General features: G+C 37.4%; 4 protein-coding genes across 6 annotated transcripts; 3 read left to right on the top strand and 1 right to left on the bottom strand.

Moving 5' to 3' along the window:
* The first annotated feature begins 1,478 nt into the window (after positions 1-1,478).
* Positions 1,479-7,393, top strand: LOC137732044 (protein pleiotropic regulatory locus 1-like). Of its 2 annotated transcripts, XR_011068299.1 has the most exons (18): positions 1,479-1,750; positions 1,885-1,909; positions 2,028-2,145; positions 2,303-2,372; positions 2,700-2,762; positions 3,352-3,433; positions 3,762-3,854; positions 4,062-4,125; positions 4,226-4,311; positions 4,404-4,505; positions 4,698-4,781; positions 5,011-5,071; positions 5,156-5,222; positions 5,341-5,418; positions 6,237-6,301; positions 6,524-6,601; positions 6,711-7,046; positions 7,168-7,393. XR_011068299.1 is itself a non-coding variant. In XM_068471338.1 (17 exons), the coding sequence occupies exons 1-17, from the start codon at positions 1,617-1,619 to the stop codon at positions 6,881-6,883; spliced, it is 1,443 nt and encodes a 480-aa protein (XP_068327439.1). In that variant the 5' UTR covers positions 1,479-1,616; the 3' UTR covers positions 6,884-7,128. The 2 variants fall into 2 exon arrangements, 1 of the variants encoding a protein (XP_068327439.1); XM_068471338.1 differs by lacking the exon at positions 7,168-7,393 and having other exon boundaries at positions 6,711-7,128.
* Positions 7,394-8,806: 1,413 nt separating this feature from the next.
* Positions 8,807-12,438, top strand: LOC137732030 (UDP-glucuronic acid decarboxylase 2-like). The gene is made up of 7 exons (XM_068471320.1): positions 8,807-9,647; positions 10,346-10,493; positions 10,739-10,818; positions 10,971-11,054; positions 11,145-11,219; positions 11,872-11,964; positions 12,066-12,438. Exons 1-7 carry the CDS (start codon positions 9,018-9,020, stop codon positions 12,282-12,284), a joined length of 1,329 nt encoding a protein of 442 aa, XP_068327421.1. The 5' UTR covers positions 8,807-9,017; the 3' UTR covers positions 12,285-12,438.
* A 1,204-nt stretch (positions 12,439-13,642) lies between these two features.
* On the top strand, positions 13,643-21,111 carry LOC137731485 (eukaryotic translation initiation factor 2 subunit gamma-like). 2 transcript variants are annotated; one of them, XM_068470604.1, is made up of 9 exons: positions 13,643-13,775; positions 14,355-14,534; positions 14,666-14,727; positions 15,501-15,613; positions 15,690-15,792; positions 16,176-16,403; positions 16,482-16,700; positions 16,972-17,232; positions 20,583-21,111. In XM_068470604.1, the coding sequence occupies exons 2-9, from the start codon at positions 14,429-14,431 to the stop codon at positions 20,883-20,885; spliced, it is 1,395 nt and encodes a 464-aa protein (XP_068326705.1). In that variant the 5' UTR covers positions 13,643-13,775; positions 14,355-14,428; the 3' UTR covers positions 20,886-21,111. The 2 variants fall into 2 exon arrangements, with proteins under 2 accessions (XP_068326705.1, XP_068326706.1); XM_068470605.1 differs by having other exon boundaries at positions 13,705-13,775; positions 14,276-14,534.
* A 220-nt stretch (positions 21,112-21,331) lies between these two features.
* LOC137732664 (3-ketoacyl-CoA synthase 7-like) lies at positions 21,332-22,854 on the bottom strand. Its single transcript, XM_068471963.1, has one exon. The coding sequence runs from the start codon at positions 22,852-22,854 to the stop codon at positions 21,514-21,516; it is 1,341 nt and encodes a 446-aa protein (XP_068328064.1). The 3' UTR covers positions 21,332-21,513.
* Between the last annotated feature and the right edge of the window lie 3,571 nt (positions 22,855-26,425).

Genomic DNA, 26,425 nt, shown 5'->3' with positions numbered 1-26,425 from the left:
CAATTTTTAACTTTTTAGACCTACTCCAACATTTGGATTAAAATTCAAATTTTACGTTCTAAACTTACTTCAACTTGCTCCAGGGCAAATATGAGTTTTAACCAAAAATTCATTCATGGAGTAAATTTAGTTCAGGATTTCCCCTAAGTTAGAGGGGCTGGCTCACCATATAGGTGTTTTAGTTTTATATTGATAAATTTATTGAATCTAACGGCTAAGATCTAATATAATCAAATTCAACGGTAAAAAAAGATTTAACGGTCAAAATTTAAATCTAACGGCTAAAGTAACTAAAAAAATTTATTTTATGTGTTTCATACTTTTTTTTATAGTGTTCCATGAGTTTCATGGTATCGGTGTAGTGATTTTTTAATATTTGTTGGAATATAAATATTTTTAAATTAAAATGTTTCATAAAATTAAATTAGGATAGTCTACATATTTTTTTAAATGTTATTTATCAAAAAAAATTATTTTAAACTCATTCTTTAATATAAAAATTTAATCTAGAAGGATTGGAGTGAATTTTCTAAATTAAAAATTTTAGATTTTAACTCAATAGTTGGAGATAGGGGTGGAATTTTTTGCCAAATTACCATACCAACCATACCATACCAAAGTTGTGCCAAAAAATTTCTACGGTATTTGTACCGTATCATACATTTTCAGTACGATAATGGTATTCAAAACCATTACCAATGGTATACCGTATCATACCACTACTATTAATATTATATCATTTATTTATTCATTTATATATATAAATAAGTATTATTATCATTATATATGCACTTTATATTTTTTTTCTAGTCATTTATTCAATCATCTCACCCTCCAACCTCTACTTTTCCAATAAAAAAACTAAGCCTTTTTGCCTTGCGACTCTTCATCTTTTCACTTATCTAGCCATCGACTTAATTATGTTGCTCCAGTTCTGGCAACTCTCTCTCTTCACAGTCCATCTCATTTTCTCCTTCATCAAATTGGGATGTCTTTCTCCCTCACTTTGTCTATTAAGTTGATTTTTGTACAATTTTAAAGAATGTAGAGATGAACTTTAGAAATCTTTGTACTATTTTTTTTAGGGATGTTGGGTTCTTTTAGCAATTCTTCCATCTATTTACTTCTTGTTTATTAAATGGATCTCTATAAAATTCTCATAATTAAATAAAAAAGTTTTAGAAATCCAAAGAGAGTGGTCAAAACAAGTTTGGGCCTTGAATTGGGGTGGAAAAAAAAAATGGCCAAAAAGAATGGCTCAAAATAAAGTGATAATTACCATTATTATACTATGCCAACCAAACTATTTAGCATGCAGAAATTCAGTATACCAAAAATTTAGCAGGATAATGATAATAGATTTTGTCCTACCAAAAATTTGATGTAATAATTGGCGCATGGGTTTTGGTACGGTACCAATTCCACACCTACTTGGAGATAGCCTGGCTGCCTTTCGCGGGCCAACAAAGTATAAAAACCTCACCGTATATCGAACTAGCCTTTTCTCCTCTGTCGTCGTCTCTATTCGCTTCCCTCATCCTCCAACTTATATAGGGCTTTTGGGAACGAGAAGTCATCGGCGCCAAATCCTTCTCAGTATATAGAAGAAGAACATCATGCCGGGGCCCACATTGGAGATGGAACCAGTGGAGCCGCAGTCGCTGAAGAAGCTCAGTCTCAAATCCCTCAAACGATCTCTCGATCTCTTCTCCCCGGCCCAAGGCGAGCTCCCCTCTCCCGACCCCGAGAGGTACCGCCGTTGCCTTTACTTTCTCTAATTTTTAGGGTTTGTGAAATTATTGAGCTGAATGTAGGTTTTTTTGTTTGAAAATTTGTGCGTTAATTCTTGCTTACTCTTTTTTTTTTTTTTTTTTTTTTTGGCAGTAAAACAATTCGCACAAGCCACAAGGTTAGTGAAATTATCGAGTTGAAATTGTTAGTATTTTTTTTTTGTGAATTTAAGCTTTTTGAAGTTATTGATTTGAAGAGTGTTGCATTTGAATGAAAATTTTGATTTGAATTATTAGATAAGCATGGAGTATGTAGGAATTCAACCCACGGCTAGCCAGAAACCGCCTCGCCGGGCTGAGTCTGGTGCGCTGGGAAGTGGTTCTGAAGGGCCTTCCAATGCCCTTGCCCTCACAGGTATTATTTGTTCTAATTGAAAATTCTAATAATCAGTTAGAAGTAGGGAAGATTTAGCTTCTTGTTTTAGGGAAGTTAAGTCTCTTTTGGGTATTCTATATTGCAACTGTAACCTGCTAAACTATTTTGTTGGTTTAATACCATGTGTGTCGTGAAGATTCTAAGGAAATGCAGACTGGAGGAGCTCAAAACGCTTTGGTTGTCGGTCCATCTGCACCAAGGGCACCGTGAGTAGTTTCTTGCTTGCAGATGTATTAATGGTTGTTTTTGTGTATATTTTATATCTCTGTGTTGCAATGTTTCAACTTATCCCTCTTCATATATATATATATTTCCTCATTCTCGGACTATGGTTTGCAATTATTAGCTTCTTTTTTTCAAAGTGATTGGGCTAAATATTTGGATCATTGAACAGAATTGTATGAGTGAATTGTCAAAATTGACAGAGTTTTTGTTCTAATGTTGCTGGAATGCAAATTTTTTATTTTGATTTCTTGTACTCATGGTGCCCTTAATTGTTGACTGAATTCTTTAATCATTTTCTTTATTTTCAGGAATACTGTTGGTAATTCGGACAGAGGCACTGTAGCTGTTTCTGCTCCAGGGTCTTCTCACAGGTTTGAGTTTTGTCCTCCTCTGATTTGCTTTAAATTCAATGTGTACAGCCTGCTCCAGTTTTGTTTTTATTCCAAATTTATTCCATATTAGAGAGCTTTTAGTATTTCATCTAATTAGTGCACTATGAATTTTTGGCTTAGGGTTGGTAAGGAAACATATAACTTGTTAGGAATGCTTTTTGAAACATAAAGGACCTATTAAAATATTCAAAGAGTTAGATATTTTTTAAGAGTAAAGTATTACATTGGTCATAAATTCCTTTTGATATTGTTGAATTCTCTTTCTTTGCTGTTTTTTTATTCCACTACTTGAAATTTAAGATTGTCCTTACCATTTTGCCTCATCTGCATGCATTACGTGGGGTTGAAGTTGTGTTAAATGTATCATATTTTGTGCTTTCATGATGTTATTAGATTGAAGTTTTTATTAGGCTTTTTATGGGATATATAGGGGGACTGAATGTTCTAAAAATTGCAACCTGCATGATGCTCTATCCCATCTTGTTGCATTTTTTTTCTAATCTTGATAATTCTACTAGGGAAAACTTATCCCATTTTTTGCTTTAACTGTTACTTTTCTCTTCTATAGGTTTTCAACATCGGCCATGATGGAAAGAATTTCCAGCAGATGGCCACGTCCCGATTGGCATGCCCCTTGGAAGATTTACAGAGTAAGCATAATGCATTGTTTATGATAGACAGTTAGGTGCAGTGTGGAAAGTGGTTGGGATTATATTGTCTGGGTGGAGATTCTTATTAGATGGAAATGAATGGGAACTGACATGGGAGTTTATGTTATACGGGTGCTTCTTTCAATTTTTGTTGTCCTCTGTTTAGCTCTTTCTTGGCTAATGAGTGGATAAGATTGCCCTGCACCTCTTGTATGATTGAACTTGAGTTGTTTACATTTACTGTTATGATAATGTCTCTTATCCAAAGAAAGGAAATGGTTATGCATAATGTTTCTTATAAGCCATGTTGTTTCATTTGATTATGCAGGTTATTAGCGGCCACTTGGGATGGGTACGATCTATTGCCTTTGACCCAAGTAATAGATGGTTCTGCACTGGTTCAGCAGACCGCACTATCAAGGTATGTAACTTTATGCTTCATTTGTCTGAGTTGGTCTATCTGAGTGGTTTTCCTTCCCCACTTTCCTTCTATGTTTTCTTCTCTCTAGAAGTTACATCACTTGCCATTTGTTTTTTTTTTTAATTTTTATTTAGTGTTCTCTTTTTCTTATTGTTTGAGTGTTTAGTTTATGTTCTTTTGGATTGTGTTCTGATTTTGGTTGATCAGATTTGGGATGTTGCAACTGGAACTCTACAACTGACAGTGACAGGACACATTGAGCAAATACGAGGTTGATTTCTCTTGAATTATTGCTGTTCGTTATGTTTGATTTTGGTTAACCATGCTGTGGTTAATGGTGTTGTTAACAACAAGTGCTTGGGTTTTTGCAGGCCTTGCTGTTAGCAGCAGGCATACCTATATGTTCTCTGCTGGAGATGACAAACTAGTTAAATGCTGGGATCTTGAACAGAATAAGGTTAATACTTTTGCTTAATAATTTTCAGATCTTTATTGTAACTGTGTTCTGTAAATAATGCTGGTTGTTACATCATATAAATTGTTGTATAGGTTATCCGTTCATATCATGGTCATTTAAGTGGCGTTTACTGCTTGGCTCTTCATCCGACTCTTGATGTTTTACTTACCGGGGGACGTGATTCTGTATGCCGGGTATGTAATTATCTTCCTAGTAAAATTCAAATCCTGTATAATATAATGGAGGAAGCACTCTTGGGGACTGGGCAAAGGGATTGTGGTAATTTGTATCAGAGTGGTATTGTGGTAATAATACGTTTGTTTTTTTTTTTTTTTTTTTGGTATTGTGGTAATAATACCTTTGTTTTGGTGCAATAAAACTTTCAGGTTTGGGATATCCGAAGCAAGATGCAAGTTCATGCATTGTCGGGGCATGACAACACAGTTTGCTCCGTTTTTACTCGACCAACAGTATGAAAAACTCTTTTCTGTTCTCTTTATGGTGTTCTGACTATATTGTGGAGTATGCAAGCTGACAACAATTTAGATTCAAACAATTCATAATAGCTTATGTATTATCGATGTCTACTTTTGCGCTAAACATAATAACTTTGAGTTTTTTTTTTTTTCTTCCAGCCACTTCTCATTTTATTGTTAAAATAGGCCATGTTCCTTATGTTACCATGTCTACTGTGTGCAGGATCCACAAGTTGTTACTGGATCTCACGACACAACAATCAAATTTTGGGACCTTAGATATGGTAATTTATGTTCTGTAAGTAGCTCAAACTCATTTCAGTTTTGGTACTTCCCTCTTTTTTAATAATCAGTTTGCATTGTTGCAGGAAAAACAATGTCAACTCTGACACACCATAAAAAGTCTGTGCGTGCAATGGCCCAGCATCCTAGAGAGTATGTGCCAATACATGTACTTTGTATTTCATGTGTAGTGAATTAGTCCGGTTGTGTTTGTTATTACGCGCCCTTAAATTATATGCTTTGCTCTTTCTAATTGAGTTTGGTTTTTCAGGCATTGTTTTGCATCTGCATCAGCTGATAACATTAAGAAGTTCAACCTCCCAAGAGGCGAATTTTTACACAACATGCTGTGAGTGTTTGAATAGACTGAATCTCTGCATATATTCCTGGAATGATAGATTTGCCATTTGCTCTCCTTTCCTATTGTATGTTTGTGATGTATTCTTTGTTCAAAGAATGACAAGTAATCAATATTAGGATTGATGATTTGCGTGTTTGTCTGCTCAAGGCCAGTTAGGTAACGTACTTGTCATGGATAATTAGTTGGCAAATGTGTCTGTTTGTGTGTTGTAAGGTATTGTGCTCCCCTTTTTATGTTCTTTTTTGTGGGGCGCACACGTTCCCTTCTTGGCAAGTCAATTAGGCTGCTCAACGCACAGGCACCATCACATCAGTCAAGATGCAATGCAAAACTTCTGATCTGGAGGGTAATAGGAAATGTTTAACATTACATTGCTTGCGATGGATCCATTGAAACTGTAAACTTACACATGGTTCGTTAATTGCACAATTTTGAACCACATAAAGCATATGCTGCAGTGGTTTGTGTCACTACTTGGATATGTGTATACTTGTTTCCTCATCAGTTGATAAGTTGTGTTATATAATTCCAACTCATGGCTTTAATTACATATACTTATAGCAATGCATGGCAAGCTTTATACTCATGCTATTAGCATTAAAGTATTTATAGTGCAGCACCTTGAAATTGCATGGATGTGCTCTGTCTTGCATATATTTAGAGTTTGGTACCTTTTCCTGACATACTGAATGTATCGTGAATTGAGTATTTATTTTATTTTATTAATGTGTACTATATCAATATGAATATATCTAGTGATATTTTTAATTATAACGTTCCAAAAATTATCGGTTGTATTTGGGCAGGTCTCAGCAGAAAACCATAATCAATGCAATGGCTGTCAACGAAGATGGGGTTTTGGCCACAGGAGGTATGGATTCTTTACATGTTAAAGGACACTAAGGGGATGATTTTAGTGTGCTCTCCTTTTCTCTTTTCCCACAGTTCGGAGAATATATTTATGTGCCTAACAAGGCCTTGACAATCTGGGATAGTCTTTCTTTTGTCAAATAAATGACCCGAAACTTCTTTTATTCCAATTTTCGTCTCATGGGACTTGGTAATTCTAATTTTCCCCCGTTTTTTATTGAAGGCGATAATGGGAGCATGTGGTTTTGGGATTGGAAGAGCGGCCACAATTTTCAGCAATCCCAAACAATTGTACAACCCGGTATGTTTATTTTGTTCATGCGCTGTTATCATTTTATATCTTCTATCCCACTTTTGCGGTTGATTGTAGCAAGAAGGGATGCTAACCCCTAGATATGCTTTTATTCCAGGCTCGCTGGATAGTGAAGCTGGTATATATGCCCTTTCATACGATGTCACCGGTACGAGGCTGGTCAGTTGTGAAGCCGATAAGACTATCAAGATGTGGAGGCAAGATGAAAATGCCACTCCAGAAACTCACCCTCTCAACTTTAGGCCCCCTAAGGATATTCGACGGTTCTAGAGGTGATCCTCCGTTGTAGTTGCTCTCTGTTCAGTGACGTGCTTAATTTTATCTCACAAGTGATCGACTATTTAATTGTTTAGCGAGGGCGTGTTACGGTGGTTGTGCTGCTCGTTGCTATGAGATAAACTAGGCAAATTTTGATGCGTTATATTGCTCATAGGTGAATATATTTCTAACATGCACCCTGATAGTTTCAGAGATTTTCTTTTGAGCACTAGAAAATCATGCAATTTATTGTGGACTTTTGAATTCTGTTCTTTTAACCTCAAAAGATTCAACAGCCTCATGGAGAAGGGGAGTTCGGAGCACAAACCTATTTTAACATCGAGAAGAGAAATACGGCTAAACAAAGAGCTACGTGGTCCATCCGCAAAACTCGAAGCTACTCGAGATTTGCGTTGGAGCCAAGATTAAAACCTTAATTTGGAGACGATTCACATGTTGAGCGACAGCCAACAGGATTGACCATTGCTTGCGATGCAATGTTGTTTGTTTGGTTTCCAAAACCAATGCACTCTGTAATTTATACATCTTGTGGTTGAGTTCAGTGATCTCTCCTTTTATTCTTAAAGCAACAGTAAGGGAAGGATGATCGAACTCGGGACTTCTGGCATGGAGGTTAATGCTCTTAACCAATGACGGAACTACAATTAGACCAAAAGTTTGGAAAATTAAGAAGATAATACTAATTTCTAGACCTCCTAACCATTTTGCATGAATTAGCCCAGCCTACCAAGAAGAAATTAGCCACCCCACTACCCAAAATTCTCCGAAAATGGAAGCCAGTCAACCTCCTCCATGGCTAATGCATTGAAGTTTTCTTCTTAAAAAGAAAAGTAAGAAACATACTTAAACACCTTTGCAGGAAAGAAGAAATATTAGCCCACCTTTAAAAAGAAATCCTAATTCCACGCTTGCTCTTAACTAACTGAGATGTATATCGTTTGCTTCTTCGCCAAGCCTAACCTCAACTTATGCAAATTTCTTCCCCCAATTTAACATGTTGTTTTTCATATTTAGTGAGCTTGTGCATGTGGCAACGCTACATTCTTTCCTATCCTTGAGGGAATAAAAATGAATGTTAGGTTTAGAGCACTTTATTTGGAGTAGACTACAAACTAGCCTTAGATCGTGTCCCGAAGGGCACACTTGGCACTTCCATCTTTTGCCATGTGGTGCTTTGTGAATGCATTTAGATGGCATGTCTGTATCATTGCTTGAATTTTTGAAGAGATTTTTCAGTGTGCGCGGAACATGGGATGATATATTACGTGTCATAATACAAATGGTGAAATATGTGTGTTAAAAAATAAAAAATTTCACCACTTATATAAAAATTACTGATGTTAGAAAATTAAGAAGAATAACATTAGAAACACCCAATTTATTATTACATAATTTGTAGCGTATTTACATTGGCAACTTCTTTTTGGTGTGAACAAATGAACTCCAAAGTGAGTCTAGATGTGAAATAATCCCAACGTTCTCTTAAGAAAACGTGGTGTGTTTTGTACTATTTTTGAAACGGCTAAAAATGTCTTTCGATAATTAAAATTGTTTTTATAATTTTGACAGAAGAACATATAAGAGTTTATGAATTACATAAACGATTTTTGAAGATGAACTTAAATTTTACGTAAAAGTTGCTAAATATTTACAGTAAAATTACTTTCTAGAGAAAATATTTATGAGTAGAAGTAATTTTTATATGCTTACCTATCATTATTCATTACTTATTACTTACCTAATTAAAAAAAAAAGCATTACTTATTACCTTACCAAAAGTTAAAAAACTACAATCTAGTTTAGTGGCAAAGTAGGCAAGTAAATCCACACCGCGTTATTACCCAAAAAGCCAAAACCTATATAGATGCACGCTCCAATCACGCGCCTTAGAACGATTATACGGCCAAATTTCATGCATGTCTCCACGTACCGACCACTTCGACCCAAAAAACTCCTCTCCCCACCCACATAATCCCACACCCACACACACACACTCTCTTTCTCTCCGGCTCTCCCTCCCCCCATGCTCCTCCTCTTCTGCCCACCCTTTTCAATTTTTCATCACTCCAAAAACTTCCCCATCAAAAATCTGAGGGAAAATTAGACAGAACCCCAAGTGAAAACTATGGCCAGAAGCTCCGATAATCCGTCGTTAGTTCAGAGAACCCACCACAATCAACAAAATGACGACCTATCACAACCCGTTCTCGAACCGCAAACCAATCACACTTCCTCCGCCAACCCGATTCGCTACGTGCTCCGCGAACAGCGCTTTATTTTCGTCCTCATCGGCGTCGCCATCGCCGTTTTCTTCTTCACCACCTTCCCGGTACCGAACCCACAATTACAGTCCGCACAGAACTCAGGTTTTGAATCCGGGTCGAGTTTTGCCGGGCAGGGTAGTGATCTGCCGGCCAACCCGACCCGGAGAGTGTTGTTGGAGACGCGGAATGTGGGCGGAAAGGTGCCGCTGGGGGTGAAGAAGAAGAACATGAGGATTGTTGTGACGGGTGGGGCCGGGTTCGTGGGGAGCCACCTCGTGGACCGTCTGATCGCGAGAGGGGACAGTGTGATCGTGCTCGATAATTTTTTCACTGGGAGGAAGGAGAATTTGGTGCACCACTTCGGGAACCCGAAGTTCGAGCTGATTCGACACGACGTCGTCGAGCCGATTCTGCTGGAGGTTGACCAGATCTACCACCTCGCTTGCCCGGCATCCCCTGTGCATTACAAGTTCAATCCGGTCAAGACAATTATATCCTTTCTCTGGTTTCTATTTTTGTTTTTTTGTGTTTATATGCATGTTGGATATTAATTATATGCTTTATTTGGGATAGCTATGAGTTTGTTTGAAATGTTTGAAAGTGTTTTTTGAGAAAATATTTTTGGAATTAAATAAAAAAACAGTTAAAGCAATTCTAAACAAGCTCTATAATATTATGATATCGTTTACACGTAAATTTTTTTATTTGTAGACTAGCTTAAAATAGACAATTGTATTGTTTGTATAAATGGAGTTAGGAAAAAGAATATTCAAATTTAGTATGAAAAATATAACTCTTCTTTACACTCTAAAATAATCTTTCTACTTTCACTCTTCTTTTATTTTTTCCTTGTAAAGAAAATGTATCAAAATAAATGATTTTTAAATGTTGGAATTTTTTATCACTAAAGTGTATTTTTATCTAATTCCTTGTAACCAAAAAGAAATACACCACAAATAAAGAAACACCTAAAATTTATTTGATTATTTAGACATAAAAATCGAGTGCATGTTTAATATTTTCACATATAAATTTTTTTTTTTTTTTGGTAGCAAAACAAGTACTTGTAATAGTAGATACTATAGTTACATCGAAAATCACATAGATATTTTGAAGGAAAAAAGATATATATGGTGTGCATGTGGTATTGCTTGGGGTCCTTAATTTGTTGTGTGAGTTGGGGCTGCACAAGACAAATGTGGTGGGAACACTGAACATGCTTGGACTGGCAAAAAGGGTTGGCGCACGCTTCTTGCTCACAAGCACCAGCGAGGTTTACGGTGACCCTTTGCAGCACCCTCAGGTCGAGTCCTACTGGGGCAATGTCAACCCCATCGGTGAGTCATTCCCCCACTCTCTTATGTCTCCCCTCGACCCCAACATGACAAAACTATGCGCGAGAATATCAAACTTCACCACTTTTACTAATCACATTTCTGATCATTTGCTTCAACAGCGAGATGAATAATAAACATGTATACTATTTTCTCGATCGCGTTTCTTACAAAAACTTCACCGTAAAATGTAATCAACAATGTGATGAGTACATAATTTCATACAAGTGTTTTGTTGGCTTTGGCAGGTGTAAGGAGCTGCTACGATGAGGGAAAACGCACAGCAGAGACTCTGACCATGGACTACCATAGAGGCCTTGGCATTGAGGTCACCTTAATTTTCTCCGATACTAATAATCTTTTCCTTGTCATTTACATTATGCGTGCCTCGGTTTCAAATGATTCCGGATCAAACTCAAAATTTGAGACGAATATTATAACAGTTGCAGTTAGGGTTCTAATGTATAGAATGTGTTGCAGGTGAGGATTGCTCGGATTTTCAATACTTATGGACCGCGTATGTGCATCGACGATGGCCGGGTTGTTAGCAATTTCGTAGCTCAGGTGAGAAATTTTGTAGTTTTTTTCTTTTGGTTCCTCTGGCTTGCTACATCATAATATTTCCTGCAAATTTGTTGTGTATGGAATATACAGGCATTAAGGAAGGAGCCACTGACAGTTTATGGAGATGGCAAGCAAACCAGAAGTTTCCAATACGTTTCTGACTTGGTATTATATTTCTTCTCCTTTATTCCTAATTAAGTATGAATTTCTAATTATTAACTGCACCAGTCATGTCTTTGTCTAAATTAGCATTAAGGTCAATGGTGTTTTAAGGTGAAAGTTGTTTGAATATTTGTGTCCTCTCTTAGTTATGATTTGATACAGGGGAAAAACTTCGGTAGAGTTCTCTGATTAGGACAGCTCTTAAACTAAATGAGATTAGCACAATGGTGTTTTAAGGTGAAAGTTGTTTGAATATTTGTGTCCTCTCTTAGTTATGATTTGATACAGGAGAAAAAGTTTGGTAGAGTTCTTTGATTAGGACAGCTCTTAAATTAAATGGGAGTAGCGTGAGGTCAAATGAGATTAAAACACATAAGGTCTTATAGTTTTGTGAAAGTTAACTGTCAAGTGACATGGTCGGACACTCTACTTTTCTCATGATAGAGGCCACCACCATATTCGGATAGTAATTTATGCACGGCTAATGTTTGAATGCAACATTCTTGGACATAGTAAGAAAACAATGTAGTGTCGAGTAAGAATTTAAAATGCTTATGGTAGCAATATAAAGCATAAATTATTCCTCTTGATTGATTCAAACAAGTAAACTGAAATTTACTAAACAATTTGTTGTGCACTGCTTCTGTGGAATTAGGTCGAGGGTCTAATGCGGCTGATGGAAGGAAATCATGTGGGACCTTTCAACCTTGGCAACCCTGGCGAATTCACCATGCTAGAACTTGCTCAGGTAAAATCAATCAACCCCATTAACTGCACAAACAAACAATTCACAACTCGAGGCCCCGAGTTTGAATTCCCGCTCCCCTACTCTCTCGCTTGTATGTGCAGGTTGTGCAAGACACAATAGATCCAAATGCAAAGATAGAGTTCAGGCCCAACACAGAGGACGACCCACACAAGAGGAAGCCGGATATTTCGAAGGCGAAAGAGCTTCTGGGGTGGGAGCCCACCGTGTCCCTCCGCAAGGGGCTGCCGCTCATGGTTAACGACTTTCGGCAGCGTATTTTTGGTGACTCCAAGGGCAATGATGCGGGCTCCGCTATGTAATGTTTTTGCATGAGATTTTTTACGTATGTTTGAGGAAAAAAAAGATAAAAAATAAAGAAGATATAGATGTGGGAAATAAAGTTAGAAAAAAATTGAGTTTCTGATCAATTATATGTATATGTACCTGGTGTTTCTTGGTTAATTACTCTTTATAGGGATCAGTTTTTATATATTATAGAGTTTTGGTCTTTTGCTAATTCTATATTTGTCTTGTTAATTTAGTGTATTTCTTTTTTACTTAATTTGTTGAAAGATATAACATGTTTGAATCTCTTATCGTTTTAATTTAGACTTTCTTGTTTCTTATATAGAAAAAAGATGGTTTAATGTTGAACAATTTCCTTTTATGTTCTTTTAATTAAGTGCTCTTATCTTTGTGCCCGTTCTACGTCGCACTAACATGCTATTAAAATTTGTTAATATATGTCTAGTAAAATATAGATTGTTATTTGAAAACGACTTGATTAATGAAATGTCTATTTTCTTAATGTTGAGCAACCATAAACCGAGAAAGTCTTGAAAAGGAGATGGAAGAAATAATAATGACCACGGGATCAACTACTTTCCCCTAACCAATCTAATTCATGATTTTTTAAGTATTAAATTAGCTTGTCATTGCACTTTAAAATTGTTGGCTTTCTATCTTTTGCATCTCAAACGAAACAAAATTGCTCAAGTGGTTAAAATCAATTATTCTTTCCCCGAGTCTAGTGCTCAAACCCCTTTTTCTTCAAGTTGTACAAAAAGAATACCCGAACGAAAATAAGCTACTATTAAATTGTTGAGTTTAAGCAACAAATAATATAATATGGTCAAACACAACAATTTTTTTTTATATAAAAGTTATTAGGGTGAGAAATTGAGTTTTCTTTTTCATTTTCCTTTAAACAAAAGGTGAATGTAGCTAAATTACTGAATACTTTTTAGTTTCAAAAAGAAAAAAAAAATAATCTAAGAAGATACCAAACAACCTCTTTTTTTTTTTTTTTTTTTTTTTTTTTTAGTATATCGATATTTTTACACTAAGGGAATGAGAGTTCGTCTAAGCCACACAATAAGTAGCCTAATTTGATATCGAATTCCCCATCCACGAGATTCGAATCTAAGACCTCTCACTTTCAAGTGAAGAGGAATACACTCATTTTTTTTTAAGTAGCTTTAGTGAATTTTTGATTGGTTTAATCGCCTTTATAATTATCTATTTACCAAAAAAAAAAATAAAAAATTCCGGTCGGGCTTTTGGACAGACTTGGAGAAGTATATGAAATATTGGGCCTGAGCCACACAGAAAGGAACCACCACACCAGTGGCTCGTTTAACCATCAAATTACGAAAACACCCTCATTTGCATTTGCGAACATAAAGATCCAGCGAAACACTATCCCTAGAAGGTAGCAGCGATTTCCCCTTAAACCTGCTCTCTCTTTCTCGCTACTGCTCAACAGAAAACCTCGCTCACTCTCGTCGTCTTGCCCTAATCGCATCGTCCAGGTCCGTACCAATATCTCTCTCTCTCTTTCTCTCTCTCTCTCTCTACAGCCACTGGTATTTCATTTGTATTTTTTAATTTTTAATTTTTTATATTTTATATTTTCTTGTGAGATTTTCAAGCTGTTTGATATGAGTGTGTTATTGTTTGAGTTGCTGTATTTTGTTATCAATTTGTTATTTGTCTGGTGTAAAAGAGGAGCATTTTTACTTTTTGGAGATTTTAGGGTTTTGGCATCTTGGGTTTTACTGTTGGCCGCCGTCAATGAATTTCGGTGGAAATTAGGGTTTTATTCTTCTTTTTTGTTGTTTTACTGGTCATTTGATAGAAAATGCTTTTTGTCGAAATTTAGGATGCGGACATGGAATTTTCTTCTGAAATGAATGTTTCTAGTCTAATTTTTCATTTATCTTTTCGTCTTCGTTGTTGATAGGATTTTATTCATAATCTTGTTCATTAAATTTGAAGTGGTGTTGCACTAAATACCTCTATGGTTTTGCAGCAAATACTATTGCTTGCGTACTAGTGTCCGTTTTCAACCGAGTCTTAATGTTAATCAACAATTTGGGTAATTGATGCAGTCTTTCACAGTTTTGATTTCGTCACTTTTGATACCACCCGGTTGTTAGCTGTTTACTTTCAAGTATCTGTCAAAATGTCGAGGAAAGGTTTGATGGAGCAAGACCTGAGTAAACTGGATGTAACAAAGTTGCATCCACTCTCGCCTGAAGTTATATCTCGTCAGGCCACTATCAATATCGGTAATCTTCATTCTGATGTTCAGACTGCTCTGGGATTATTATGGCCATTCTTTATTGATTCGACCATCATTGGTTCATTGGTACGGGTCCTAATTTTGTGCTTGCTTGGATTTATGCGAGTTGCCTTTCAGGTACTATTGGTCATGTGGCTCATGGAAAGTCAACAGTTGTAAAAGCAATTTCTGGTGTTCAGGTGATTAGGTGTTTCCGTTTTGCATTTGATACTGCTCGCATCTTTTCTGTTTATTTCTGTGTGGATATTGTAAAGACAAGGAAGCTTGTGTTTCCACTCACGAGGGTGTAAAAAAGTTGTATCCAGTTATGGCTGCTTGTTCTCTTTGAGCTACGAATGCACACCCACTGCCAAGGAAAAATATATTAGGAAATATTTTTCTAGGATACTAATGAGTTATATTTCCGGAATAAGAGAATTTAGGTTGTTGAGCATTATCATATTTCTACAGCTCACTAACAAAAGTGGCTAATCGTATCAGATGGCTACGAATCATATACCTTTTATTCTTGGTGAACGTATGTTTACTCTTAAGCTGAGCATTGAAAATGGAAGCTGTCTTATAGTATGGACTATATTCTCCAGGATGATAGTCTGTAAATTATGAGAAAGAGGGATAAATGTAATCTTACCTTATAGGTTTGATAGTTTGGTTGCTATCAAAATAAATTTAATAGCGTCTTTGGCTATGTAAACGGTGGATATAGACCGAGCTCCAATTCTTCTTTCATTTCACTGTTGCTAAGTTACTTTATATACCAAAACCTTAAGCTATTGGGTAAGGGCCTATAGTGTATTACATTGGTCCAACATTGCATGCACCATGTACAATAACTGGTTTGTTGGTTTGAGCTATATTTCTCAAATTATGTGTTGTGAACATTTAAGCTTGGATATTCCATTGCAAGTTTATATTTTTAAGACATAAAAAATCAAACATTAATGATATGCAGACTGTTCGTTTTAAAAATGAGCTGGAGCGCAACATTACTATCAAGCTTGGATATGCCAATGCAAAGATATACATATGTGAAGACGAGCGCTGCCCTCGACCGATGGCTTACAAGTAGGCATCAAGTTAATATAATTGTCTTTTATCACATTTGACCCTTTTTGTTAATGCATATTCATTTCTTTATTAGGGCATATGGAAGTGGAAAGGAAGATGCTCCTCTCTGTGATGTTCCTGGATTTGAGAACTGCAGGATGAAATTGTTGAGACATGTATCTTTTGTAGATTGCCCGGTAAGGCTTTGTGTTGTATTGTTTGTACCATTTTCTATATGCCATAATTTTTATGACTACACTAAATTGTCGGGAATAAATGGTGGTGTGTACCTGGTCGTCCTTGCTTGATAAAAGGTTCTGATAGTCTGATACTTTGTCATGATCATATATGTATATATTGTCTCAGCGTATTTTTTGTTTGTTATACCCATGGATGACATTTTATTTAGTAGCATTGAAGTTAGATTTTTCCTATGGGTTCTTGCAACATTATTAGTTGTAAGAGATTTTCTCTATTAATGATTGTCATATTTCACATTCTATGTCTTGTCCAAATTATTTCGTGGTTTATCTTGATTTGATTTTGTTATGTTTCTTCAAAAGTTATTCTTTTTTTATAGGGTCACGATATTCTTATGGCTACTATGCTTAATGGTGCCGCAATTATGGATGGAGCATTACTTCTCATTGCTGCTAATGAAAGCTGTCCCCAACCACAAACTTCTGAGCATCTGGCTGCTGTTGAAATTATGCGTCTTCAACATATTATTATTCTTCAGAATAAAGTTGATCTCATTCAGGAGAATGTGGCCATTAACCAACATGAGGCAATCAGGAAGTTTATTCAGGTAAGTTCCTTTGGAGCTTTTTTTCCCTTCTGTTTTATAGGTTTCAGTTCATTAATTGTTAAGCATTTTGTGTACCAGGGAACTGTAGCTGATAATGCACCAGTGGTGCCAATTTCTGCTCAGTTGAAGTATAATATTGACGTTGTGTGTGAATACATTGTAAAAAAGATCCCCATTCCAGAAAGGAACTTTATCTCACCTCCCAATATGATTGTTATCCGTTCTTTTGATGTCAATAAACCCGGGTACGAGGTTGATGAGATTAGAGGTGGAGTGGCTGGTGGAAGTATCCTCAGGGTATGTCTTCTAATGTCATATTTTGTCGAAAGCGTAGACAATGTTTGATTATTCCCATTTGGTGTTAGCTCATGTTATTTGAGGTTTCCTTTTTCATTTTTCTAATTTTAGTCCTGCTTTGTCATTCTACGTTAGAAGTTTTGGGTCGTGAAAATGTGAACACATGCTCTTGATTTGGATCTAATAATTTGTGGAATTTGGGAAGGTTTCTTAAGTAGTTAGTTCCATAAATGCTTAATGAATAACATATTTTACAATGTGGTCGTGGCAGGGTGTTTTGAAAGTCAACCAATTTATTGAGGTTCGTCCTGGGATTGTTGTTAAAGACGAGAGCGGAAATATCAAGTGCACGCCAATATATTCTAGAATTGTTTCATTGTATGCTGAGCAAAATGAGTTGCAATTTGCGGTGCCAGGAGGTCTTATTGGTGTTGGAACAACCATGGATCCCACTTTGACACGTGCTGATAGGTTAGTGGGTCAAGTTCTTGGTGAAGTTGGGTCACTCCCTGAAGTATTTGTTGAGCTTGAGGTAAGCAATACTGCTGTGTTACTTTATATTATGTTAATTGGTTGAGCTGTTAAAGCTTGAGGGGATGCTGTTTCTAAGAAAATGCCTAACTTTTTTGTGTGTGTGTGCACGCGCACAAGTGCTCCTTTTACAAACAATCGTGGAGGAATTGTGTGTTTTTGTTGTTGACAGTGCATTTTGTTTTACATTAGCGTTAGTTAGTTCCTAAGGTGATATTCCCCAGCCACTTCTTTCTCTTAATATTCCCCGGCAACGGCACCAAAAATTTGATGTGTTTTAAAATAGCACACAAATTAAACCCTCTTATTGACAATTGTAGTAAAGTTGTAAGTAGGGATCGTTCTAGGCCGGGGATTAGGAGGATTGCTAATCTACTTAAAACTGACTTGAAAACACAAAACTAAACTTAAAAACAGAAAACTAGACTCTAGGACTCTAAACTAGACTTATATGACTCAAAACAAACTAAAAAGACTTAAAACAGCACAAAACAATCAAATAGACTCAAACTAGACACTAAGACTTACTTTGGACGAAAATTGAATTGATTTTGACTCAAAATACTCAAAAAACACAAATTTGGACAGATTCTAACTAATTTGACAACAAAATAAAGGGGATTGGGTTTTTGACGAATTTAAAGTAAAAACAAGCAAATTGCAGAAACTAAGTAAAGGAATGCGAATTTGGGTGAATTGATGGGTGATTGGCTAGCTAGAGGGTCCTTCTCCTTCTTTTTTGTTGCGGCACAAGGTGTGGGTGAAGGTTTGAGTGATGAATTGTATGAAAGAATGGCTGAAAGTATGAATAGTAGTGAATGGCTCTTCAAGGCTGCACCAAGGGCCTTTATTTATAGGTTTAAGAAAAACAAGGCCCAACTTAATTTGGTAAACAGGTTTTTATCCCAAATTCACAAGGAAAAGGAGAAATAAATGTCAGAATCCTAGGGATAAAGGGAAAGGATATGCAGCAGCTCCTAAAGGGAAAGGGAATGTGCTTCCTTGCACGGCAAGGAAGGATTCCTTGCAGATTTGGTGCGGCATCCTACTTTGACAAGGATTAACATTCTTGAATCTTGTAATTAAGTGTCCTAATATAATTAGGAATCCCCTTGGTAGCTGAAAATTAAGTAGGAAAAGGATTAGGATTGACTATGTCAAAATAAGGTAGTTTGGCTCTTGTTTCATTCTTTGTAGCTGATTCCTATCTTCTTTGTCTTGAATTAATTCCTCCATCTCTTTAGCATATTCTTAGCCTTTCTTGAACTTCAATTTCGTCCATCCACCTTGCACCATATACAAGCTATCCATTCCAGCCCAAAATTGCTCTAAAATGCACCAAAATGCACTTTCTTGCTACTTTAGCCCTTTGAACCTACAAACACACGAAAATAACTTAAATCACTATAATAAATAGAAACTAAGTAAATGCAAGGAAATAGGCTAACAAAGTCGTATAAATATGCTCCTATCAAATTCCCTCACACTTGGCTTTTGCTAGTCCTCGAGCAAAACAAAACAAACAAAACAAAACACACTCTAGACCTTCCAACATTTGCCTCAGGGATTTCCAATGCAACATGAGATGTTAAAAATCACTACTCACATAGATTTTAGCCATCTCTACTCTTGAGTAAACACTTAGCCACAGTCACCACTCGATCTCCCCGACAATGGCGCCAAAAATTTGATGTGATATAAACTAGCACTCAAATTAAACCCTTTTATTGACAATTGTAGTAAAGATGTAAGTAGGGATCGTTCTAGGCTGAGGATTAGGAGGGATTGCTAATCTAATCTAAACTAACTTAAAAACACAAAACTAAACTTAAAAACAAAAAACTAGACTCTAAGACTCTGAACTAGACTTATATGACTCAAAACAAGCTAATCAAACTCAAAACTGCACAAAACAATCAAAAAGACTCAAAACAGACACTAAGACTTACTTTGGACGAAAATTGAATTGATTTTGACTCAAAACACTCAAAAACACAAATTTGGACAGATTCTAACTAATTTGACACAACAAAGTAAAGGGGATTGGGTTTTTGACGAATTTAAAGCTTAAACAAACAGATTTAAGTAAATTGATACGAATTTAGGTGAATTGATGGGTGATTGGCTAGCTAGAGGATCCTCCTCCACACATGACACACTTGCATGCAAATCGATTTCCAGTTGCTTTTCCAATAAACCATGAACGTCAATGCCCTAGATTAACTGTCTCATCACTAATTAACCCTCATATTTTCCTTAAGTCATTGAATTGGACGGACAACGCATCGGCAATCAAATTATTATTCCCAAGTTCCCTACATGAACTGCATAATAGAGACACAAGTAAAGATCATTAAGCTCTGTGAAAATCATAAGTATTGACAAGGCATTCGTAACTATGACATCGTGATACTCATGCCAGGAATTTAACTTAACACGATCGTGACCAACGATCTTCACTACTTGTGAATATAAGTTCGTAACGATTATGTGAAACTCTCATATATTCTAGCATCAAATTCATGCATGCAAACTAAGTATGCATCCTTAATCAACAAACAAGAATAAGTTCTGAATCAAACAGTTAAGTAAATTGCATTCACGATTTATGAAATCACAATTGGAAGTAATCAATTCATATTGCAAATATGTTCATGGCTTTGAATTCTACTCTAGGTAAAACGAGTTTAGCTCCTCATGTTCGCAATTAAACAACGAAAACTTAAATTAATCATTGAAAACAAAGATTGAATACACCTAGAAACGTTCCAACAATCCAACAATCTTGAATGGTAGACACGACTCCAAGATATCCTCTCCTTTCTCCTTGCAAAGCTGCGGCACAAGGGTGATTGTGGCTGAAATTGGGTTGTGGTGTATTATGGATAGGTGGTGAATGATGGCTGAATGAATGAATGAATGGTTATGGATGAATGGGTGAATGGGTCATGGCTGAATGAATGTCTCATTATATTTTATGCAGCAGATTCTATATATTTTAGGGAAAGGATCATGACTTTAATTAAATGTTTTGGGAAAGATTTTGACCCCAAATCCTCAAGGAAAAAGAGAAAATGCCTAACTTTTTTGTGTGTGTGTGTGTGTGTGCACACGCACAAGTGCTCCTTTTACAAACAATCGTGGATGAATTGTGTGTTTTTGTTGTTGACAGTGCATTTTGTTTTACATTTGAGGATGTGACATGGCTTCGAACTGTACTCTCTTCTTTATTCTTTATCCATCTTTTTAGTATGTTTATTTTTCTGAGTTATTTTGTTTCTTCTTTCTCATTGCGAACTAGACAAATCTTGAAAACCTTGGTGTAGATGAAGATTGTGGTATATTTTACAGGTCAACTTCTTCTTGTTGAGAAGGCTTCTGGGGGTCAGGACAAAGGGGTCTGAGAAGCAGGGAAAGGTCTCAAAGCTGGTCAAGGGCGAGATCCTCATGTTGAATATAGGATCCATGTCTACAGGGGCTAGGGTTCTTGCTGTAAGGAACGATTTGGCAAAGTTGCAACTCACGTCTCCAGTTTGCACGAGCAAAGGAGAGAAAATTGCGCTCAGTCGACGTGTTGAGAAGCATTGGCGTCTTATTGGCTGGGGTCAGATTCAAGCTGGAACAACCCTTGATGTCCCACCATGCCCAATTTGAGTTGACACCGAAAATTGGTAAGACAGAAGAAAGCAAGAAAACAAGTAAGACAGCTTAAGAATACGCAAGATGTGGAAAGTCAGAAAATTATGGGGAACCATTTTTGTCAGATGGAAGAGAAAACATCGATTGGTGGATCATTGTCGTTTTTGTTTTGTTTCTTTGATTTTTGATACAGTTACATTTTCATCTGCATTCTTATTCTTCGACTTTTGGGCTCGAGTCATTCCAACAGATGAAGGAATGATAGACAGTTACGTTGACTCTTCCAGAGGATTTTGCGTTCTTAAATTTATAAGCAGTTTTTGTTTTTTAACCCTTATAGAATTTGGCGATCGCCAGCATCTTTAGGAGGGTTTGGTTTCAAGTTAGGGTTTGCTGGGCATATACGTTTGTAGTGAGTCATCTGGATGCCATTGAACCCGTGTCTCGAGCATCTTTAGCTCGTTGAACATTTCAGATACAGGAACATGTTAGGAAACATGGGGAATGGGGAAATTGAATTACGCACCTCGGGTGCCAAGGGTGAATGCCTTTGGCCGATTGAGCTACAGGCTCCTTACATTACATTACATTATACATGTGTTTGGTCCTTTGAGCTTGAAACACTGAAGTTGCATATACTCTCTCAGTTTGGAACCTCCATGGGATATGAATGGATTATTTCTCTCCACACATTTGTACTCTCAGCTCCCACATCGGAAACACACTTCCACACTGCGCTGTTACACTTGAAGCCGCTCCCGAACCCAATTTGCCACACCCGATTGCCCTTCTTCATCTTTCCTTTCGCTTCTATGTAACTCAGCTCGTACCATATCGAAGAAGATGATGTGTTTCCATATCTGTACAGGGCCATCTTTGAGGCCTCCACGTCTTCTTTTCTCAGCTCCAGGTTTTTCTCTATTCCTTGTATAACTGCTCTCCCCCCAGCATGTATGCAGAAATGCTCGAAAGCTTTCTTAAAATCCGGTACGTGAATCTTCCTCCTCCCACTCCATACCTTTCGGCTGAGTATCGAAACCCCATATCGAAACTGCTCCGAAAGTGGCAAAACCAATGGTCCCAGAGCACCAATGTTTGCCTTCAATGCGTCTCCAGCAACATGGAGTATGTCCTTCGATATCGAAATCCCCTGTTTGTTCTCGGGATCTATATCCTGAAACACACAGGCATGAGACCGATCATCTTGTGCATTGTTTGTTCTCACAAGGTGCTGCAACTCATACTTTGCCCTGCCCTTGTCTTGATTCCGACTGGACATCAACACGGCCGCTCCTCCTATCCGAAACAAACAATTAGTCAGCAACATGGACCGTACTTTTCCGGTGTACCAATTCAAATGCAATCCCTCAGTGCTGACAATCAAAGCCAATGAGTTCTCGTGAACCCTCAGCAAGTCCTTAGCTAGTCCAACTGCAATAAGTCCGGCGCTGCATCCCATCCCGGATAAGTGAAAGCTTCTGATGTTGCTTCTCATTCCAAACTTGTTGATGATCAAAGTGCTGAGAGACGGTGTGGGACAAAACAAGCTGCTGTTAGAAATCAGAACATCAATTTCTCTAGGGTTTATGTTGTGCTTGTTGAACAAGTCTGAAACTGCACCAAACATCACTGCTTTGACCTCTTCCAACGCAAATTGGAGTGATTTCTTGATAGGCAAGCAAGTGAGAGACGGAGGAATGCTAGTCTCCTCGCTGAACCCAGATTTCTCAAGGATCTTGATTTGGAATGCTGCGCTCTCAGGGTCTGTGCCGTCCAGAAGGACCTTCTCTAGGAACATGGACGTCGGCAGCCTACAAGATTTTGGTGGCTGGTAACAGCTGAAGTCTACCAAATAAATTCTTGGCTCTCCCTTGCGGAGAAGATACATGAGAACAAGGCCTGCAATCGCCGCCATCGTATAACACGCAGTGGCGGGTTCGACGAGGTCAGGGAAAACATGAACGTATTCCTGGATCCTAGCCATGGATGATGGATGATGGTAGAGTTTAGTGAGATATTTTCATGGCACATATAAGCAGCTGGTGCATGATAAGCAGATGGAAGGTCCAGTGGGAAAAGTAATAGGAAGATGGAACGTGGAGAGGTAGGGCACCTGCAGTGTCGAGTCCATTTGGTCTTAAGACAATAACCGTATCTTCAACCAACTTGGAGTCATCCCAATCCTGTTTTCCAAGAAAGAGTGACGGCTGTTTTGGGATAACACAATCATGGACGGAGCCATAAATATTCTTTTGTGGCGCAACTGATGAAATTAAATTAAAATTTTGATATAATGCTATTAACTTATCTTTCCAACAACATAATTTTGAGTAACTGGTGTTTAGAACGGTAAAACTAAACCTTTAGCTGATGAAAAAAATTACATGGCTCGGAAGGGTGAGAGGATAGGAAGAGTATAGAATGTGAGAGGATATTTTGAGTTGAGTGTTTGGACTGAGACTTCATCTCTCAGTATATAGGTAATTTATAATTTTAGTTGGAGCATTTTTCATGACAAAAAGAGTTAAGTGGGGATAGCTGCCATCAGCGGGCATATGCTGCCTCCGTCCATGAACACAATCAATTTCTTTCCAAAGAAAATTCATATGTATCAAGAACAAGAAAAATAGTTGAACCATAGCATGTGGTTAATTAAGACAATCAATCCTTGCATCCGAGGTTTTATGTTCAAGTTTTTTGATCAAAGTCTCTAACATTAATACATTAATGAATTACATGTAAGTTACATAATTTTTATAATAAAAGTTAGTAATTGATTTAGAGTTTTAATACTCACACCCTTATTAAACTCCTAATTAATTTTCAATTCAAACATTTCCAAAATATAAACAATAAAATTAGAATAAGTTTGTACCCATTAAGTTTTTATGAAAAATTTTCAATTTTTTAATCTTATATGTGACAGCCCGTCCCAAAAACGTTTTAACGTACGTGTGAAAAGACAATTTTGCCCCTAGTTCGTTTTCTTTACGTTTATTGGTTGTTCTTGTGTTGTGTTGGCATGTTTTGGGCCACACACACACCCCCACACTCCACCACCTTTCCTCTGTTTCCTGCTACTGTCCCGAGTTCCCTTTCCTTTCCTCTTCCTTCGAAAACGTACGGACACGCACACAAGCACACTAAACACCCACAGATCAAAGGAACTAAACCCATATTCGAGCTCATGAGGCTGGGAGGAGTGCAGTCGTACCATTTTCAGGTAAGAAAACCATCGTTTTCACGTCGATTCCACGAAGCCCGATTTGGGGTACTATTAATGCAAACGTAATTCCTCTCGTTTTAGGAAATTTGAAGCTCGTAGGTAGCTTGGTGGGGTCCCAAGGAGTCTCGGAGTAGTTCGTTTGAAGGAATTGGACGTCGGGATCACTGTGTTCAAAGTTGGCCGGAGTTGGATTGTGTGGACAGGTGAGATCTCGTGGTTTTTAACCCATAAAAGTGGTATAATTGTGTTCTCCTAGGTCTAAGCTTCATTTTGGTAGTAATTTTGTCAAGTTTGGGTGAAAAACGAACGAGATATCGAAGTTAGAAAATTTTCCAGTTTTCCGGCGCCGGAGGTTCGCCGGGGAAGGAGACGGAATATTCCCTACGGCGTCAGTTGACGCCGTCAGCGTGCCAGGCACGTGCCTGCGCGTGGCTGGCGTGTGTGGCCGTGCCTTGGCCGGCGCGTGGGGGCGCATGCGGCGGTGAAAAATTATTCTAAAAATTTGGGTGTGATCCTGAGGTTGTGTAGAGCACGTTGGTATATTCATTTGTCCAATTTGAGCAATGTGTGAGAAGTTATTACGAGAAGTTGATTATGTGCTTTAAAATTAACGTTTTTGTAGTTGTTTCGCATATAGGTGATACGTATCCCGAGGACGAACGTGGTCACTCGAGGCAGGGGGGCTACGACCCTTCCACTTACCAGTGAGTGGGCTTTTGGTTTTCCGTATATACCTATATACATTTATTTTTCCAGAAATTGATTGAAAGGGTTAATTGTTTTATGCCATGCATTATATTATCGCTGTTTATGCACCGTTAGTCGCATTATTAGTTGCATACACATACATATGCATATTGGGTGCTGTGGACGCACAGGTAAGTGCCAGGTAAGTGTTATTCATGTTTATTTTCAGTAGTGGTTTGAGATGCTTAGAGAGCTCATAACCTGCACCCCCGGTGTTAGTGCTCCTGCCCAGAGTAGGGCACAGTCCTTCACGTGATGTTCACCTCCCGCACCATACGCTAAGCTTGGATCCAAGTTAGGTGCACAGTCCTGTCGTACAGACCACATTAGGTGGTTCCAACTCGTAGGTGACCTGCGATTATTCGCACAGCCTTCACGTGATCGTAGCACTAGAGCGTTTATATGTTTTACACCCAGGCCTGTCGTACAGACCACTTTAGGTGGTTCCGACTCGTGGGCAGGTTTAGTATTGATATTGAGATTTGAGCTCTATATGCAGCCGTACAGGTCACGTTAGGTGACTCCGGCTGCCAGACTATATGTTATTGATATGATTTAGACCTGAGCACTTGCAGTTCATTATGAGGTTCCGACATGGCATATTCTTGAGCATGCTTGGCATATTTATATACATACGTACATATGTTATTTTCTAGGAAGTATACAGGTTTTACGGCGAGGGGTTAGAATGTATTTTACTAAATGGTTTTCGAAAAGATTTGTTTTTGCCCACTCACGCTTTTGTTTTGCGCCTCTCCAGGTTCTAGTTGTCTAGCAGGTTCGGTGGTTTCCCAGAGGGCTTTCCCGGCATTTCTGACAGACGCTCACCAGCGTAGGGTCACCTTCGGGTGTACTATTGTCGTATCATTTTCTTTTGGACTGCTGTAGGCTTGTGCTCTGAACTTGTGTCTCACTTACGCTAACACTTGTTTTTATTACTTTGTACGCTAGTTTTTAATTATTCGTACTTTTATATTACTATTTTATTAGCTTCCGCACGTGCACATGGTTACGTCACCTCCGCGTGGCGGCCAGCACGCCCTGATCTCGGTCGGGGTGTGTCATTATATATACCAATTCTTAAGTATACCAAATTGTTAAAAATGTATCATTTTTTATGTAAAATTCATTCAATCTTTTTTCTAATCCATTTTTTTTATACTTATATGGGTACATTCTATTTCGTTTATTTGAGAATGTATCCATGTCAAGTTTAATAGAAGAAATTTAATAATGTTAATAAGCCTAATATCTTTTTCTTTTTTTTTTTTTTTTTGTGTTTTTTAAAATTGTACCCATGTTTTTGTACAACAATTTTTTGGTTAGTTTTGATGAACGTACCCATGTGTACACACACACACACACAATATATTAGAGAGTATAATTCATCATTAATATTTTTAATCTCATAAATTATGGGTTTTATTTAAAGTCTCATTAATATAAATAACTACAAATTTCATTTTTAACTTAAAAATATAATAACCTACATAGAAATACATTATTACATTAATGTCAATGTCACATCCCGGCCTGGGGGGGACCACTTCCCGGGCCCGCTCCACCACTGTAACACGATATT

Source organism: Pyrus communis, chromosome 4 (assembly GCF_963583255.1).
Source record: "Pyrus communis chromosome 4, drPyrComm1.1, whole genome shotgun sequence".
NCBI classification, from domain to species: Eukaryota; Viridiplantae; Streptophyta; class Magnoliopsida; order Rosales; family Rosaceae; genus Pyrus; species Pyrus communis.
The sequence above is the reverse complement of the archived record's forward strand: the minus strand, read 5'-3'. Positions and strand labels throughout refer to the sequence as shown.